The 16,397-nt window shown below is 37.7% G+C and overlaps 1 protein-coding gene across 15 annotated transcripts in view; it reads left to right on the forward strand.

Moving 5' to 3' along the window:
• Positions 1-16,397, forward strand: part of SNAP91 (synaptosome associated protein 91) — a 165,926-nt gene that overhangs the window by 134,600 nt on the left and 14,929 nt on the right. For 10 of the 15 annotated variants that reach the window (XM_045391174.1, XM_005552456.3, XM_065543768.1 and 7 more), the window contains 4 exons: positions 2,308-2,442; positions 4,399-4,548; positions 8,925-8,955; positions 9,832-9,943. In XM_045391174.1, the coding sequence (XP_045247109.1) occupies positions 2,308-2,442; positions 4,399-4,548; positions 8,925-8,955; positions 9,832-9,943 (428 nt within the window). The remainder of the gene's footprint in view (positions 1-2,307; positions 2,443-4,398; positions 4,549-8,924; positions 8,956-9,831; positions 9,944-16,397) is intronic. The other 5 variants (XM_045391182.1, XM_045391181.2, XM_045391178.1 and 2 more) reach the window with 1 other exon arrangement.

Here is a 16,397-nt window from a genome sequence, read left to right on the forward strand (position 1 = left end):
ACCGTTTAAAACTGCTGGTTTTCTAGGATCAAAACAGTCAAATATCAGTCATTCGTGTCGTTCATATGGTTCACCCTAAAAAAGGAACAGTGCCTGGCACTTGGTGAACCCCAGGCCAATATTGGCTTTACCTTTAATTTTCTTAGAGAAGGCACTATGTTTTTTTCAGTGAACAGCTTTATTGGTTCACCTATAGATGAGATCTTAGCATAAAGTGGAAATAGCACTAAGCAGAGTGTCCTAGGTAAATGCACTCTTTTTCCTCTTTTTGCTGAATCTTACCAGTGTGTTAACTTCTCTTTGAGTCATTTCTTCTAGCCATGAGATGACAGGACTGAATCAGATGATCCTGAGGCCCTTTCCAACACTAATCTGCTGTGATTCTAAAATAAATTGTCCTTTCCGTGGCCAAGTTTTAAGAAGTCAAGAGTCAGATTGTCTCTACATTCACCTATAGAAAGAGAATCACAATATAATTTAGGCAACAGTTGCCTAAATTAACCAGACACACTCCAACTTGAGGTGCAGGATAATGTTTCTTAAAAATCAACATTAATACAGCTACCAATCTTCCTAAAATCAAAATGGTCACATTCACAAAAATAATTACTTTTAACCTACCTTTGCTGGGCTAAGCTCTTACTGATTTAGAGAATGTCTTCTCCAGTAAAGAAAGTTACATGATACTTATGCCATTCAAATACTAAAATCACTTAAAGTAGCCATCATGAACTGTAAAGATCATCTAATAAGTAACTTTTTTTCCAAATTAAAATTTTTTCATACACATATGAGGAAAGCCTAAACCCACATCACTGTCAATTTCTAGGAATAATATAACTTGAACAGCATTGCCACCTTCTTTAGAAAATAGTAGAGAATTTTAGTGGAAATCATTTTCAAAATTATATATTGATTCTATGAAATGTAAACTTAAGAATGTTTTCTGAAACATTGTTTTTGCAAGCAGTTTGTGAAGAAGAGACAATGTGACTGGATTTGAAAGGAATATATACTTAAGCTGTAAAAAGGAATGACTTCTGGTAGTAATAAATTCTTTTATAATAGAACATCACCCAGTGTCTTGTTAAGAAATCACTTCCTTCACAGGTTGTATATTTTTGTTCAGCAGCAATACAGAGTGATCTCTGCTTCTGTTTCTGTTTGTTGATTGAGAGAAATGTTTTGCTTCTAACCATCAAAGGATAAATAGTTAATCTGAGGTTGGATTACTTTACAGTAGTCTTTGATTTGTCCTCACCTTTTATATTCAAAAGTGTCCTTCATTTAATAAGCATTAATTCAGTGTTTTAGGCACTATGCAGGATATTCGTGGAAAAAACATGAAAAGAAGACACAGTTCCTGGCCTCATAAAGCCATCTTGGGGTTGGAGTCAGGGCAGTGGGGATAAATACATGTAATGAGAGTAGCATGGGGCCATGTACCAAGTGCTGAGAATACTCGGCATGTATATGGGGATGTGGGTGGGGTGCAGCTGGTAGTGGGTAGCAGTGTGAGGGCAAGGAATTCCTCCCAGAGCAGGCATCTGACACTGCTAGTGGTGGATCACAGCTGCAGCCTGCCTTGCTGCAGGGGCCAGTGGGTAGAGACAGAAGGACCTGATCACTATCCAAAGGAATTCAAATTATATGAATTGAAAAACTGTGGGAAGCTGATAGAAGATTTTGGAGAAGTAACTTTGTCAACATTTTCCACTTGGAAAGATCACTCTGGCTGCACTGTGGAGACTAGATTGGAGGAGATCTAGACTAGAGACAGGATTGCATCCCACTCTATGACTGTTCATGAATCCAGAGAGCAGTGTTGTAGGGATCTGCACTGGTGGTAACAGCAGTGGGGCTAGAACATGTATGATGGATGTTAAAGATTTGATGTGTATTTTTATGATTTGTATTTGCATTTTATTATAATTTGCAGTAAACATTTTCTGAAACCAGATATTATGATTTGAAGAAACATAAAATTTCAGTATCTGAATTTTAACCCTAGTGATACCTTCGTTTTATATACTCCATTGTAATAATAGATTTACTTGCTATAGTTTCCTCTTAATAAGGGTATACTTGTGTGCTATCTTATTTCTAATTAAATCTCTCATTAATGCATATCAGATATCAAAATATTATGCTTGAACAACTTTTTAGAGCTACTCTGTTTCACTCACTGCTAATCAACATGCAATCAATTCCTTTTCACTTTTCTGTAACTTTTTAAATTCTGTTTTTATGGTCTTTACCCACCTTTATGTTATTTCTGCTTATGTTTTTTTGGAACATTTTTTTCAGGATTTGGGGGTTCTTTCATGGCCCCTTCCCCGTCTCCAGTGACTCCAGCTCAGAATAACCTGCTACAGCCCAATTTTGAGGCAGCTTTTGGGACAACGCCTTCAACTTCCAGCAGCAGCTCCTTTGATCCATCAGGTGAGGCAGTGACTTTCAAACATTCTTTTCATGTGTCCTGGTAATAATAATAATAATAATAATAATAAACACTACCTAAGGTTAGTATGCTATCAGGAAATTTACAACAAGCAAATATTGAGTGATAATTTGGTTTATAAAACATTAATAAATCTCTCATTCAGTAACTTAAATTAAAATTTACAGTACAGGGGGCCGGGCGCGGTGGCTCACGCCTGTAATCCCAGCACTTTGGGAGGCCGAGGCGGGCGGATCACAAGGTCAGGAGATCGAGACCACGGTGAAACCCTGTCTCTACTAAAAATACAAAAAATTAGCCGGGCGCGGTTGTGGGCGCCTGTAGTCCCAGCTACTCGGGAGGCTGAGGCAGGAGAATGGCGTGAACCCGGGAGGCGGAGCTTGCAGTGAGCCGAGATCGCGCCACTGCACTCCAGCCTGGGCGACAGAGCGAGACTCCGTCTCAAAAAAAAAAACCAAAATTTACAGTACATATTGGTATCCATAAGAATAACCTGCAATCCTTTCTCTGTTTCTGTTTATTTTTAGCAGAAATCTAACTTAATCTGCACACTATCTATTTGCCTGAGCTTACATGCACATGGTTTAGAGCTGGTTAAAGAAAAACAAATACTTTGTACTAAATCTTTGTACAGTGTTTGAATATGTGAACACTCCCACTGCTGTTGCTTACATCCTCTGAAGCCTGCATGGCCCTCAGTTTTATGAAGTTGAGACACAAATAGTATTCTTTGCCTGCCTTTAACCTTTCATCACTGCTGTCATTTTGTTTGTATTCTCTTCCATTCTACTCTTCCCATGCTGGGTCCTTACTACAAATTTTCAATTGGTGAGTTTTCGGCAATTAAATGTGTTTCAGAAACACCCCAAATAAATCCTCTGCCTGACAATTTGGTTGCTTCTATTGCCAGTGCCTAGTTGAATGCTGTCCTTTTTCACTTTAAAATTATTGTATAGTAGTTGTTGTGGTAGATATGCATAGTTTTTTGATAAAATTTTATAACTACAAAGTTTTTGACATAGATAACATATTAGCAATGTCTTATGCAAATGCTATGTGTCTGCATTTTGAATGGACTTTCTGTATTCTAGGAACTGAACAATTAGTAACTTATTTGGTGATCAGGAGCCATCAATGATGCATTTGATCCCTGATATTTAAAATAGTATTTAATTTACTTATGCCCTTAGAGTTACAACCAGAAATGATTGCTCTAATTAGAGAAAAAAAAATCAAAATTATTACTTCTGAAATGTGATCAACTTTTTCAGATGCCTATTACTAGATGCTGACTGTTATATCAGATGTTTTGTTTCCTAATTTCGTAGGAAACTAAGAGATGCATTATTTTCTCATTTAAGAATTATTTTTAAAGTAAACATTTTAGGTTTTCAGAGTAAATTATTTAGACTTCGCCATAAAGCACATTAGAAGTCTTTTTGCTGTTTTCTTGAATAAGAGCAACAATGGCAATATTGAGTGCCCATATAAAGCAAGCATTATAATAAACACATGACATATATCACCTAATTTAATATTTATAACAAAGCCATGTATTGGTCATACTCTCCCCATTTACAGATGAGAAAACTAAAAAGCTCAGAGAGTAATTTTCTTAAAGTCATATAGCCAGTGAGGCATGCAGCTGAATTGAAGCCCAGTTCTGGCTGCAAAGTCTGTGTTCATTCCTATACATTATACAGATTTTTTTCCATCCTTGTTCATGTTCATTAGTATTTTCATACTTTATGAGCAGACATATGTCGACATGTTCTTCTTGGTGTTACAGTCATGGAAAGTGTGAATTACATGCCTTCTTTTATAAGATTGTGTATTCACTTGTTTCCATAGTTTATCGAAAGACAGTTTTGCTTTAATTTTGCATATGAGCTTTATTTGTTTTCAATTATTCTGAACCTAGTCCATTTGATTTCCAGTGTTTGATGGTCTAGGTGATCTTTTGATGCCAACCATGGCACCAGCTGGGCAGCCTGCACCTGTCTCAATGGTACCACCCAGTCCTGCGATGGCAGCCAGCAAAGCACTTGGAAGTGATCTTGATTCTTCTCTTGCCAGCTTAGTAGGCAGTGAGTAATCTAGTTTTTTTTTTTTTTTTAACTGAAGCATATGTGAATTGTTTTTTGTCTCTCTCTCTCTCTCTCTCTCATCTCATATGTTTTGTTTCTGGAGTCTCTTACGGGTGAGTACAGCAGGGAGGGAATAGAAATACTTAGTGCTTTACCCAGTGCAGGTCCTTGGAAGGCAAACAGTTCCTATACCATTGGCTCATGAGCAATACCCATGTCATTGTAATCTAAAGTATTAAAGGTATAATTAGGGAGCATATACAAGTATGAAACCAAGTGTATTATGTGTAATAAGCATTTAACTTTCCATTTCATTTGGAAATAAGAACATAGAGAACTTACATGAAGCACAGTATCTTTATAAATTGAGTATCCAACTGAGTTTCAGTCATTTGTTCAACAAATATTTATTGAGTACCAAGCATTATTCCAGGCTCTAGAGATAAACCAGTAAGCAAAACAGATAAAAATGTCTGTACTTATGGCACTTGGGAAGGGCAGACACAAACTTTAAAATAAATAAATTGTATAGCATGTTAGATCATAAGTTCCATGGAGAAAAACGGAACAGACAAAGGAGAGCTGGGAGTGCTGCAGGGTAGGAGTTAAAGCAAGCCTCAATAAGAAGGTAAAATTTGAGAAAAGATTTTGAAGGTAAAGGGGTAAACTAAAGATGATCTAAAGAAGGACATCTGCAGGAAAATGAAATAGTCAGTGCAAAGGCTTTGAGGCAGAAATTTGCCTGGCAGATTCAAGGGACATCCAGGAGTTGAGTGACTGGAGCTGAGTCGGTGAAGGAGAGAGTCCTAGGGAGGAGGGCAGCTATTATAAAGATCGACCTTTGCTCCTAATTCTGAATTTTGTATTCATGTGAATGGGTTTACCACTGTAGATATGTAATATTCAAGGCAGTATCAAAAGTTTAGCAGATCACTGATACAGACTTCTTTACCTGTGAATTTCCCTGTGGACATACATTTTGTTTTCCATTCCTTCCCTGTGGTTTTAGCAACCATGAAAATACTTTTATAACACCCAGGGAGAGGTTATTTGAATATTTCCTCCTACACTAAAATTTCATCTCACTAAGTGATTGTTTTTTCTGCATACTATAATGTATCCCCTTTCAGAAATAAAGGACTCATACCTCCAGCTGCTGAGAGTGCTACCAACACACAGCCCTCAGCTGTCAACCACCTTTGAGAATGATCCCAGCTGAAAGAAGCTAACCTGCTAGAGTGATGGCCAAACAATCTTGAAAAAGAAAAAATTTGAATCAATTGTGTTTCCAATTTCAAAACTTCTACAAAGCTACAATAATCAGGACAAATGGTACTGGTATAAGGATAGACTTAGAGACCAAAGGTATAGAATAAAGATCCCAGAAATAAACCCACATACATAGTCAAATGATTTTTGACAAGGATACCAAGACCATTCAGTGAGGGAAAAGACATTCTTTTCAGGAGAAAAATATTGGGAAAAGACTAAATAACTTCATGAAAAAGAATGAAATTTTACCCTTATACCAAAAAAATTAATTCACAATAGGTCATACAACCAAATGTAAGAGCTAAATCTATACAACATTTAGAAGAAAACATAGGAGTAAATCCTTATGACCTTAGATTAGGTTATGTTTGGTTCTTAGATATGACACCAAAAGTACAAGAAACAAAAGAAAAAATAGATAAATAGGAATATATCAAAATACTTTTGTGCTGTAGACAATACCAGTAAGAAAGTGAAAGGACAAACCGTAGAATGGGAGAAAACATTTGCAAATTATTTATCAGAAAAGAGACTTGTACTCAGAATAAAGAACTTTTACAATTCAATAATGAAAAAACAAATAATGCAGTTTTTTAAATGGCAAACATATTTTTTGAATAGACCTTTTGACCCAAGCACCTGTATTCTCCAAAGAATATGTACAAATGACCAATATGCACATTATTCATCAGTGAAATGCAAATCAAAACCAAATAAGATATCACTTTATACCCATTAGGATGGAGATAATTAAAAAGACATATAACCAGTATTGATGAGGAAATGGAAAACTTGAAACCCACAGACATTGCTGGTAAAAATGTGACATGGTTTAGCTGCTATAGAAAGAAGTCTGATAGTTACTCAAAATGTTAAACATAGATTATCGTATGACTCAGCATTTCCACTCCTAGGTGTATGGAGTGGAAATGAAAATGTGCATGCACACAAAAATTTGTACACGAATGATTATAGTATCGTTATTCATAATAGCCAAAAAGTAGACAACCCTAATGTTCATCACTTGATGAATGGACAAACAAAACATGATATATCTACACGATGAAATATTATTTGGCAATAAAAAGAAATGAAGTATTAATACATGCTACAACTGGATTTACTGTGAAAACAAGCCAAGTGAAAGAAGTCCGACACAAAAGACTATGTATTTTCATATATGATTCCATTTATATGAAATGTCCAGAATAGACAAATGCATAGAGACAGGAAGTAGACTGGGCCTTCAAGGGGCTGAGGGAAGTGGAGAGGAAGAGGAGTGACTGCTAATCGGTACAGGGTTTCTTTTTGTTGTGACAAAAAAAGTTCTATATTAACACTGTGAATAAACTAAAACCATTGAATTATGCACTTTAAAGGGGTGAATTTTATGGTATGTGAATTATATCTCAATAAAAATGTTTTTATAAAACATTTTTCAGTGTTAGCTGAGGCTTCTATTAAGACTGCATTGCAGTCTTGCCCAATCACAGTTTCCTCTCTTCCCTTTCAAAATAAATTTCCTGCATGCTAATCTCCATCCCAGAGCCTTCCTCCCAGGAGACCTAGCTTGCAACAGAGGCCCAGGCCCTGAGGTGCTCATTCCTGTCTGCCACAAAATTTGACAAGGGATTCATATATACATGTGTAAGATACACTTCTGCTTTCTTTTGCTTTTTCACATGAACAGGCATAAATACTTGGTTTAGCTTTTTAATCATTTAATACATAGAGATTTAGTTTTATAGTCTAATTGAAAAATAAATTTTAAAATAAATTTTGTCTTTTAAAAAAGAAAAAAATAACTAAAATTATGGGTAATCATTTTTATATTTGGTGTTCAGTTAAAATATACCTTATTCTCTTTTGTAATGCCAAGATTTGGTAAGAAATAAATATTAACTTCATCCTCTAATACATTGATTATTCATCTGATTAGGGCTGTTGTCCTGGCTGTTCCCTCTGCCTAGAAAGCTCTCACCCAGATCTCTGCTCAGCTTTGCCCAAGTCTCACCTCTATGAATCCTTCCCCAAGTTCCCTGTGTAATATTCTCTAGCCCCATGCTTATCCTACCCCTTCAACCCCACTTACTCTGCCCTTCCTTTTCATTTTTTCCGTAAGCTTTCCATATCGCCTTCTAGCAGCCTATATCATTTACTTTTTTATTGTTTTGTCATCTGTCTGACACCATCAGAACACAAGTTTCTCCAGGATAGGACTCTCTGACTGTTTTCTTTACTAACATGTTCCAAGTACCTAAAACGGTGCCTGGCATATGTAGATGCTCAATAAATATTTTCTGAAGTAATAAATGAATTGACATTAGAGCAGACTGATTAAGCCGACTATGTCAAGGGGTTCACAGAGCCACTAGAAGGACACGTGGGACTCAGCACATCGTTGTACTCACAGCTGAGATTTATTACGGAAGCAGAGGAAGGATACACGGCTGATGATAAGGGAAAAAGACAAACAGAGTCTAGAAGAATCCACATGCAGACTTCCTTATGCTCTGTCTCTCCCTTGAGGAGAAGAACATACTCTTCACCCAGGAACAAAAATGCAGCAGCATGTGTGAGGTGTTTATGCCTAAAGAAGACCTTTAGAGACTCCACACCCAGAGTCTTTATTGGGCAGTGATCATGTAGGCACTTTCTGCCTGGCATGTACCAAAATTTCAGACTTGCAGAACGAAAGTGGATATTCAGCATAAGCAATATCATTTGTACAAATAGTGTAGGCACAGCGATCCACCTTTATCATTTAGGGAAACTTTTATCCCAGTATAGAGAACAATTTACTAACCAAGTCCCCAGATAGCAGCCTTTCTAAAATAGCAACATCAAACCTGGTATGTTTGCTCTTTTCTGGACACCAGTTGACATTAAAATGGATCCTTAAGTCTAACATGAAATAAAAGAAAATCTTTAATTTATGAAAATATTTCCTAATATAGTTTGTTTTCTATATAACTGAATGCAGTCATTCCTAGGCAAAATAAGGACGTTTTTATAGACTTCTGATTCTTTGATCTTTTTTAAATGTCCTATCATATAAGCTGAATATAGGGATTTACATTCTTTTTTCTTTTATCCATTTATAGATCTTGGAATTTCTGGTACCACATCAAAAAAGTAAGTGTTTGGAAATTATGTGATTTCCTTTTGACAGTATATTTGTATTCATTTGAGACTATCAACCATTTTACTCATTGGAGTAATTATTCATTCTCATGCTAGATAATTTCACAATTGATTTTTTTATTTCATCACAGATTTTTGTTGTTATTTTACTGGAAGCTCCAAACTGTTGCTTTGCAATGAAAAGGAATAATCTATTTCAATCTGTGAGATTGTCACTAAGTTATATCTAGAAATATTTGGGAATTGTGGCTTGAATATTTTAATAGCATTAAATTCTAGATTCATTACCATAGTTCTAGCTAACATGAATTTTAAAAAGTCTTTCATGAAGTATTAATTGTAAGGAAGGATAGTAAAAATGGTAAGCAATATATTTTTTTATGTATATTTTGTCATTGAAATTGAGACATATTTTTCAGTGGATGGTGTCTTACGATCACTGTAAGGCAGGTTGCAGTCATGATACAGTTGTATGAAACATTCTAAGATCCAGAAAGTGCCATCATCAATGCATCTTAAATTCAACAAAATATAAGTGTACAGTATATATGATATATTTATTTGCATTTTTAATAACAAATGAATTCAGTTGGATTTTCTGACATACTTTTCTTTATAGAGGATAGGAAATTCCTGTACTTACTGAGGTCCAAACTCTAAATGATATTTTTTCAAATGCTTTTAAGCTTTCTTAGATACAGCATGGCAAGATTCCTCTGTAAGTTTTAATTGCTGTTCTTATTACTATAACATTTGACTCAAACAAACTGCTTTTAAACCCGAGTAAAATAATCTAAGGAGCCACACGCCATTTTTTCTGACTTGTGTTTTTTTGTTTGTTTGCTTGTTTTGCATGGTTGATTTTAGGGGAGATCTTCAGTGGAATGCTGGAGAGAAAAAGTTGACTGGTGGAGCCAACTGGCAGCCGAAAGTAGCTCCAGCAACCTGGTCAGCAGGCGTTCCACCAAGTGCACCTTTGGTATGTAGCAGTCAGAGCCCAGGGCAGCGCAGGCAGTTTGCCAGTTTCCAAGTGTGTAGAGTAGAGTGCATTTTGCTAACTTTGCTGCCAACGGTGTACTTATTCCTCTGAATTGAAGAAATTTAAGCAAATAGCACTCCAGCCCAGGGGGCTGCCCTCCATTCTTAGATATGAAAACATTTGATAGCCTCTATTTTGCTGTGGGAAGGGGGAGAGAGAGTAAATAAGCAAGATGCAAAAACTAAGCAAGATGCAAAAGTTACCAAAATGCAGATTCCATTGACTTTATATTTGATAATGATTATGACCTTTTAAAATTTTTAAATATTTTAATTAATATTTATACTTCCATATTTGTAAAATTATGAAAATGATTTATCAAAAGCACATCATATCATTGATCATTTTATCTATCTTATCATATTTCTTGCCCAAATTTTCTGATTGTCTTACCAAGTAATAACTTTTTTTCTTACCAGAAAGATTGGGCAATTTTCTATTGTGTAAGTAAAAGTTCGTTTTAAAATCCTATTACTTCTGCTCACTATTTAAAAAATTGGAACTACTCACACTATATTTTCTATAAGGTTTAAATAGATTTCATTTCTGTATTTTAAACTTCTATTAATATATCAATACTGTCATTCACTCTGGGAAAGAACATATCACTGGAAATAAAGACTTAACTATTGCTCCGTGAAATTAGATGACACAAAAACAACATGTTTTTGGAATAGCAAAATGTATAATTTTTCTATATACACTCTGTGTTTAGCAAAACTAAGCTAATCACTGTTTCCCAAACTTACTGGCAGTTTTCCACCTTTGCTTACCACCTCCACCTATCTAAATCAAACCCATCTCTAAGGCTTTCTTGATGTCATCCTTTCCTTGTTACCTGAATTAATTCTTAACCATCATTCACTTCTGCCAGCCAGACACACATGCAAGAAGTAAATTAATATAAATTCTAATTAAAATGTTTTAGAAACATACCATTAAAAATATTGTGTTCCAGAAATTGATTTAAATATCTGAGTTTTGGGATGTAGAACACATTTTCTTTTCTTTCCTTTTTTTTTTTTTTTTTTTTTTTTGAGACAGAGTGCAATGGTGCATTCTTGGCTCACTGCAACCTCCACCTCCCGGGTTCAAGTGATTCTCCTGCCTCAGCCTCCCAAGTAGCTGAGATTGCAGGTGCCTTCCACCATGCCTGGCTAATTTTTGTAGTTTTTAGTAGAGACGGGGTTTCACCATGTTGGCCAGGCTGGTCTAGAACTCCTGACCTCAGGTGATACGCCTGCCCTAGCCTCCCAAAGTGGTGGGATTACAGGCATGAGCCACCACACCCGACCTGGAACACATTTTCTTTTAAATAGCTGTATTGATATTTTCATATATAAAAAGTTTTTAAAATAGTTTAATAAGTTCAAATCAATCTGAAAATGGCCTTTTGAATGAAGAATTTGCCACTAAGCAGTACTAGTAGCATTAATTAAATTACACAGTTTCTAAGGAAAATACCTTTTGTGCTTAGACTTGGGTTCTCTAAACTCATTTTCCTCTGGTCTTTCCACCTCATCTTCTGGTGTTTGTGAGAGAGCAGGAAATTTAGGCACTTAATGTTCTCTGACTTTGGTGAGTTCACGGTATGAAATAACTTAGTTTTAAGAAATGGTTTCTAACAGATAACAATGATAAAAATACCTATTAAATCTAGATATTTTTCTATTTACATCTTTCTATGCATTATTTTAAAACAGTGCTTAAGAGGACAGTTTTCATATTTAGCTATAAAATAAACGGTTTCAATTTAATTCTTATGAAGGATATTTAGTAGAAAACTACGAATCTCTTTTAAACTAACTTTTGCCTAGGATGATACATAATTTATTTCCAAACCAGGAATAAAGGTTTGAGGGTGAAAGGGACTGTCATTATTGCCCTGGGACCCTAAACATGGCTTGTGCCTGTTGGCCCAGGTGCTGAGGCCATAAGCAAGTAGCACTCCAGCCCAGCGGACTGCCCTCCGTTCTTAGATATGAAACATTTGATAGCCTCTATTTTGCTGTGGGAAGGTGGAGACAGAGTAAATAAATCTGAATAAAATTCCCAAAGGAAGAAACAAGCTTTTTTAGAACTGATTTGGTAAGTCTATTAATACGACATAATGACATAAAATCTCACAATGTGTGTATATTATCATTATCGAAGTAAAGGAATTAATTTTCCTATTCTCTTCTGTGCAGGATTAGAAAGGCCTTATTTGCTGTTCTAAGGAATTTATACTTTGGTGATGTTGCCCTTATCACCAGGATAAAACTTTTGTTTTTTAACAAGTTTCAGAACAATCACTGGTAGTAGCACAGTCTAAAATGAGTTAAGGGGATTGGAAGGCACAGTGATGAGAATATTAGTATCTGGCAGACAGACTGTAGGTTAAGAAAAGGAAAAAAAGTTGGCTGGGCATGGTGGCTCATGCCTGTAATCCCAGCACTTTGTGAGGCCAAGGCAGGCAGATCACTTGAGGTTAGGAATTCAAGACCAGCCATGGCCAGCATGGTGAAACCCCATCTCTACAAAAGAATTGCAAAACTTAGCAAGGCATGGTGGCATGTACCTGTAGTCTCAGCTACTCAGGAGGCTGAGGTGGGAGAATCACTTGAACCCAGGAGGAGGAGGTTGCTGTGAGCCAAGATTGCACCACTACACTCCAGCCCTGGGCGACAATGAGTCTCTGTCTCAAAAAAACAAAAGAAAAAAAAGTTTAGAGCATGAGGTTAGGGTAGAAAGGAAGAGGAGAAGGCAAATTTTCAGTTAGAATCCACACAAGTGGGGATTTTTATAGATGAGACAACCAAGACAGTGGTTGCCCAGTGTATTATTCCGTTTTCACACTGCTGATAAAGACATACCCGAGACTGGGCAATTTACAAGAAAAAGAGGTTTAATGGACTTACAGTTCCACATGGCTGGGGAGGCCTCACAATCATGGTGGAAGACAAGGAGGAGCAAGTCATATCTTACATGGATGGCAGCAGGCAAAGGAAGAGCTTGTGCAGGGAAACTCCCCCTTATAAAACCATCAGATCTTGTGAGACTTATTCACTATCACAAGAACAGCACAGGAGAGACCTGCCCCCATGATTCAGTTACCTCCCATTGCATCTTTCCCACAACATGTGGGAATTCAAGATAAAATTTGGGTGGGGGCAAAACCAAATCATTTCATTCTGCCCCTGGACCCTCCCAAATCTCATCTTCGCATTTCAAAACCAATCATGCCTTCCCAACAGTCCCCCAAAGTCTTAACTCATTTCAGCATTAACTCAAAAGTCCACAGTCCAGAGTCTCATCTGAGACAAGGCAAGTCTTTTTCACCTATGAGCCTGTAAAATCAAAAGCAAGTTAGTTACTTCCTAGATACAATGGGTGTACAGGCTTTGGGTAAATACAGCCATTCCAAATGGGAGAAATTGGCCAAAACAGAGGGGCTACAAGCCCCATGCAAGTCTGAAATCCAGTTGGATAGTCAAATTTTAAAGCTCCAAAATGATCTCCTTTGACACCGTGTCTCATATCCAGGTCACACATGATACAAGAGATGGGCTCCCGGGTCGGGCACAGTGGCTCATACCTGTAATCCCAACACTTTGGGAGGCCAAGGCAGGCAGATCACAAGGTCAAGAGATCAAGACCATTCTGGCCACATGGTGAAACCCCATCTCTACTAAAAATACGAAAATTAACTGGTCATGGTCGCACGTGCCTATAGTCCCAGCTGCTTGGGAGGCTGAGGCAGGAGAATTGCTTGAACCTAGGAGGCAGGGGTTGCAGTGAGCCAAGATCACGCCACTACATTCCAGCCCTGTGACAGAGTGAGACTCCATCTCCAAAAAAAAAAAAAAAAAAAAAGAGGTGGGCTCCAGTGGTCCTTGAGCAGCTCCACCCCGTTAGCTTTGCAGGGTTATAGACCCCCTCCTGACTGCTTTCACAGGCTGGTGTTGGAGTGTCTGTGACTTTTCCAGGCCCATGGTGCAAGCTGTCAGTGGATCTACCATTCTGAGGTCTGGAGGACAGTGGCCTTCTCATAGCTCCACTTGGTGGTGCCCCAGTAGGGACTCTGCATCGGGGCCCCCACCCCACATTTCCCTTCTGCACTGCCCTGCACTGCCCTAGCAAAGGTTCTCCATGAGAGCCCTGCCCCTGCAGCAAACTTCTGCCTGGGCATCCAGGTGTTTCTATACATCTCTGAAATCTGTGTGGAGGTTCCCAAACCTCAATTCTTGGCGTCTGTGGCTCAGCACCACATGTAAGCTGCCAAGGTTTGGGACTTCCACCCTCTGAAGCAACAGACCGAGCTGTACTTTGGCCCCTTTGAGTCACAACTGGAGCAGCTGGAACACTGGGCACCAGGTCCCTAGACTGCACACAGCAGAGGGACCCTGGACTTGACCCATGAAACCACTTTTTCTCCCCATAAACCTCTGGTATGCAATGAGAGGGGCTGCTACAAAGATCTCTGACGTGTCCTGGAGACATTTTCCCCATTGTGTTGGTGATTAACATTCAGCTCCTCGTTACTTATGCAAATTTATGCAGCCGGCTTGAATTTCTCCTCAGAAAATGGGATTTTCTTTTCTATCACATTGTCAGGCTGCAAATTTTCCAAACTTTTATGCTCTGTTTCTGTTTTAAAACTGATTGGCTTTAACAGCACCCATGTCACCTCTTGAATGTTTAGCTGCTTAGAAATTTCTTCCACCAGATACCTTAAATCATCTTTCTCAAGTTCAAAGTTCCACAAATCTCTGGGGCAGGGGCAAAATGCCACTAGTCTCCTTGCTAAAATGTAACAAGAGTCACCTTCACTCTAATTCTCAAGAAGTTCCTCATCTCTACCTGAGACCACCGCAGCCCACATTTTCCCATCATCTTCTGAGACCTCCAAACTGTTCCAACCTCGGCCTGTTACCCAGTTCCAAAGTTGATTCCTCATTTTCAGGTGTCTTTTCCGCAGCGCTCCACTCTACTGGTAGCAATTTACTGTATTAGTTTGTTTTTACACTGCTGATCAAGACATACCTGAGAGTGGGCAATTTACAAAAGAAAGAGGTTTCATGAACTTACAGTTCAACATGGCTGGGGAGGCCTCACAATCATGGTGGAAGACAAGGAGGAGCAAGTCACATCTTACATGGATGGCAGCCGGCAAAGAGAGAGCTTGTTTGGGGAAACTCCCCCTTATAAAACCATCAGATCTCATGAGACTTATTCACTACCACAAGAACAGCACAGGAGAGACCAGCCCCCATGATTCAATTACCTCCCACCAGGCCGTCCCACAACACATGGGAATTCAAGATGAGACTTGGGTAGGAAGACAGTCAAACCATATCACCCAGGTTTCTATGTGAGGCAGTTTACTAAATAATGAGGCCACTAACCCAGAAGGGAACAAGGGAAAAGCACTTTAAAAGTAATATTAAGTTGAACAACTTCCTTGGCCATTACCCACCCTGAGATCAAGACTTAACTGTGCAAAGTTAAGAATTCATCAAGTACTTAATTAACAACTGTTTGGCATCTTTAGGATAACGAAGCTGCCCACTGATTGGTAGGCACTTTCACAGAGACTGAGATTAATGTCTCATTTTTTAACCCCAAAACTCCTTATTTTTGTTTATGAAGCAGAAAATTTTTAATTATTGGTAATTAAACCCCAGAAAGTTAAATATGGAAAGTTTTAGCATAAAGTATCCACAGCAGCTATGGAAAGAGAAATTAGAACAACAGAAACTATTTGTTACAATAAAGAGTTACATAAAGTTTTATTTCCTTTATTTTACTTACCATTTTACACCACAATATAAAGGTTGTCTTATGCATATTTTATCTTTATTAATTCTTAGTTTTATCTATATTCTTTTATAAATTCGCTGCCATTTACTCCATTTATTTTTTACAAAGCTGTTGTTTCCTAACAAAGCTGTGGCTTTGCTTTTACTTAAGAAATTATTCTGAGGGAACTAGTCTAGCTTTCTCTCACATGCCTTATACCCTGCCTCCCCGGTTGATCTCTTCCATCCTTCTATTCCTTTATAGTCTCTTTCTAGGAATACTCAAGGAAAAGAGCTAGAGACACCAGAAACAAGTGCTTCAGAAGCAGCAAAGCAGTGTTTCCCAATTTTCCTTGTAATCTACAGGTCTTTGCTATTGAGAAGGAGATGAAGGATGCAGATTTGGGAAGGGGGATCCTTTTGCTGCCTTTTTGAAGTTTTTATTGATTGATAAGAACTAAGATTACTTTTCCCCACTTATTCCAAATTTCCCTTAATTGCTTCTTAGAGGTGTAGCTATAACATTTTTCAGATCACAGAACCCAAGTTAGATCTAAAAACCTTAGCAGGACTTGAATTTGAACTATGTGTGCTGGCAGGGCTCTGTCATCATT

The sequence above is a fragment of the Macaca fascicularis genome, chromosome 4, assembly GCF_037993035.2.
Source record: "Macaca fascicularis isolate 582-1 chromosome 4, T2T-MFA8v1.1".
NCBI classification, from domain to species: domain Eukaryota; kingdom Metazoa; phylum Chordata; class Mammalia; order Primates; family Cercopithecidae; genus Macaca; species Macaca fascicularis.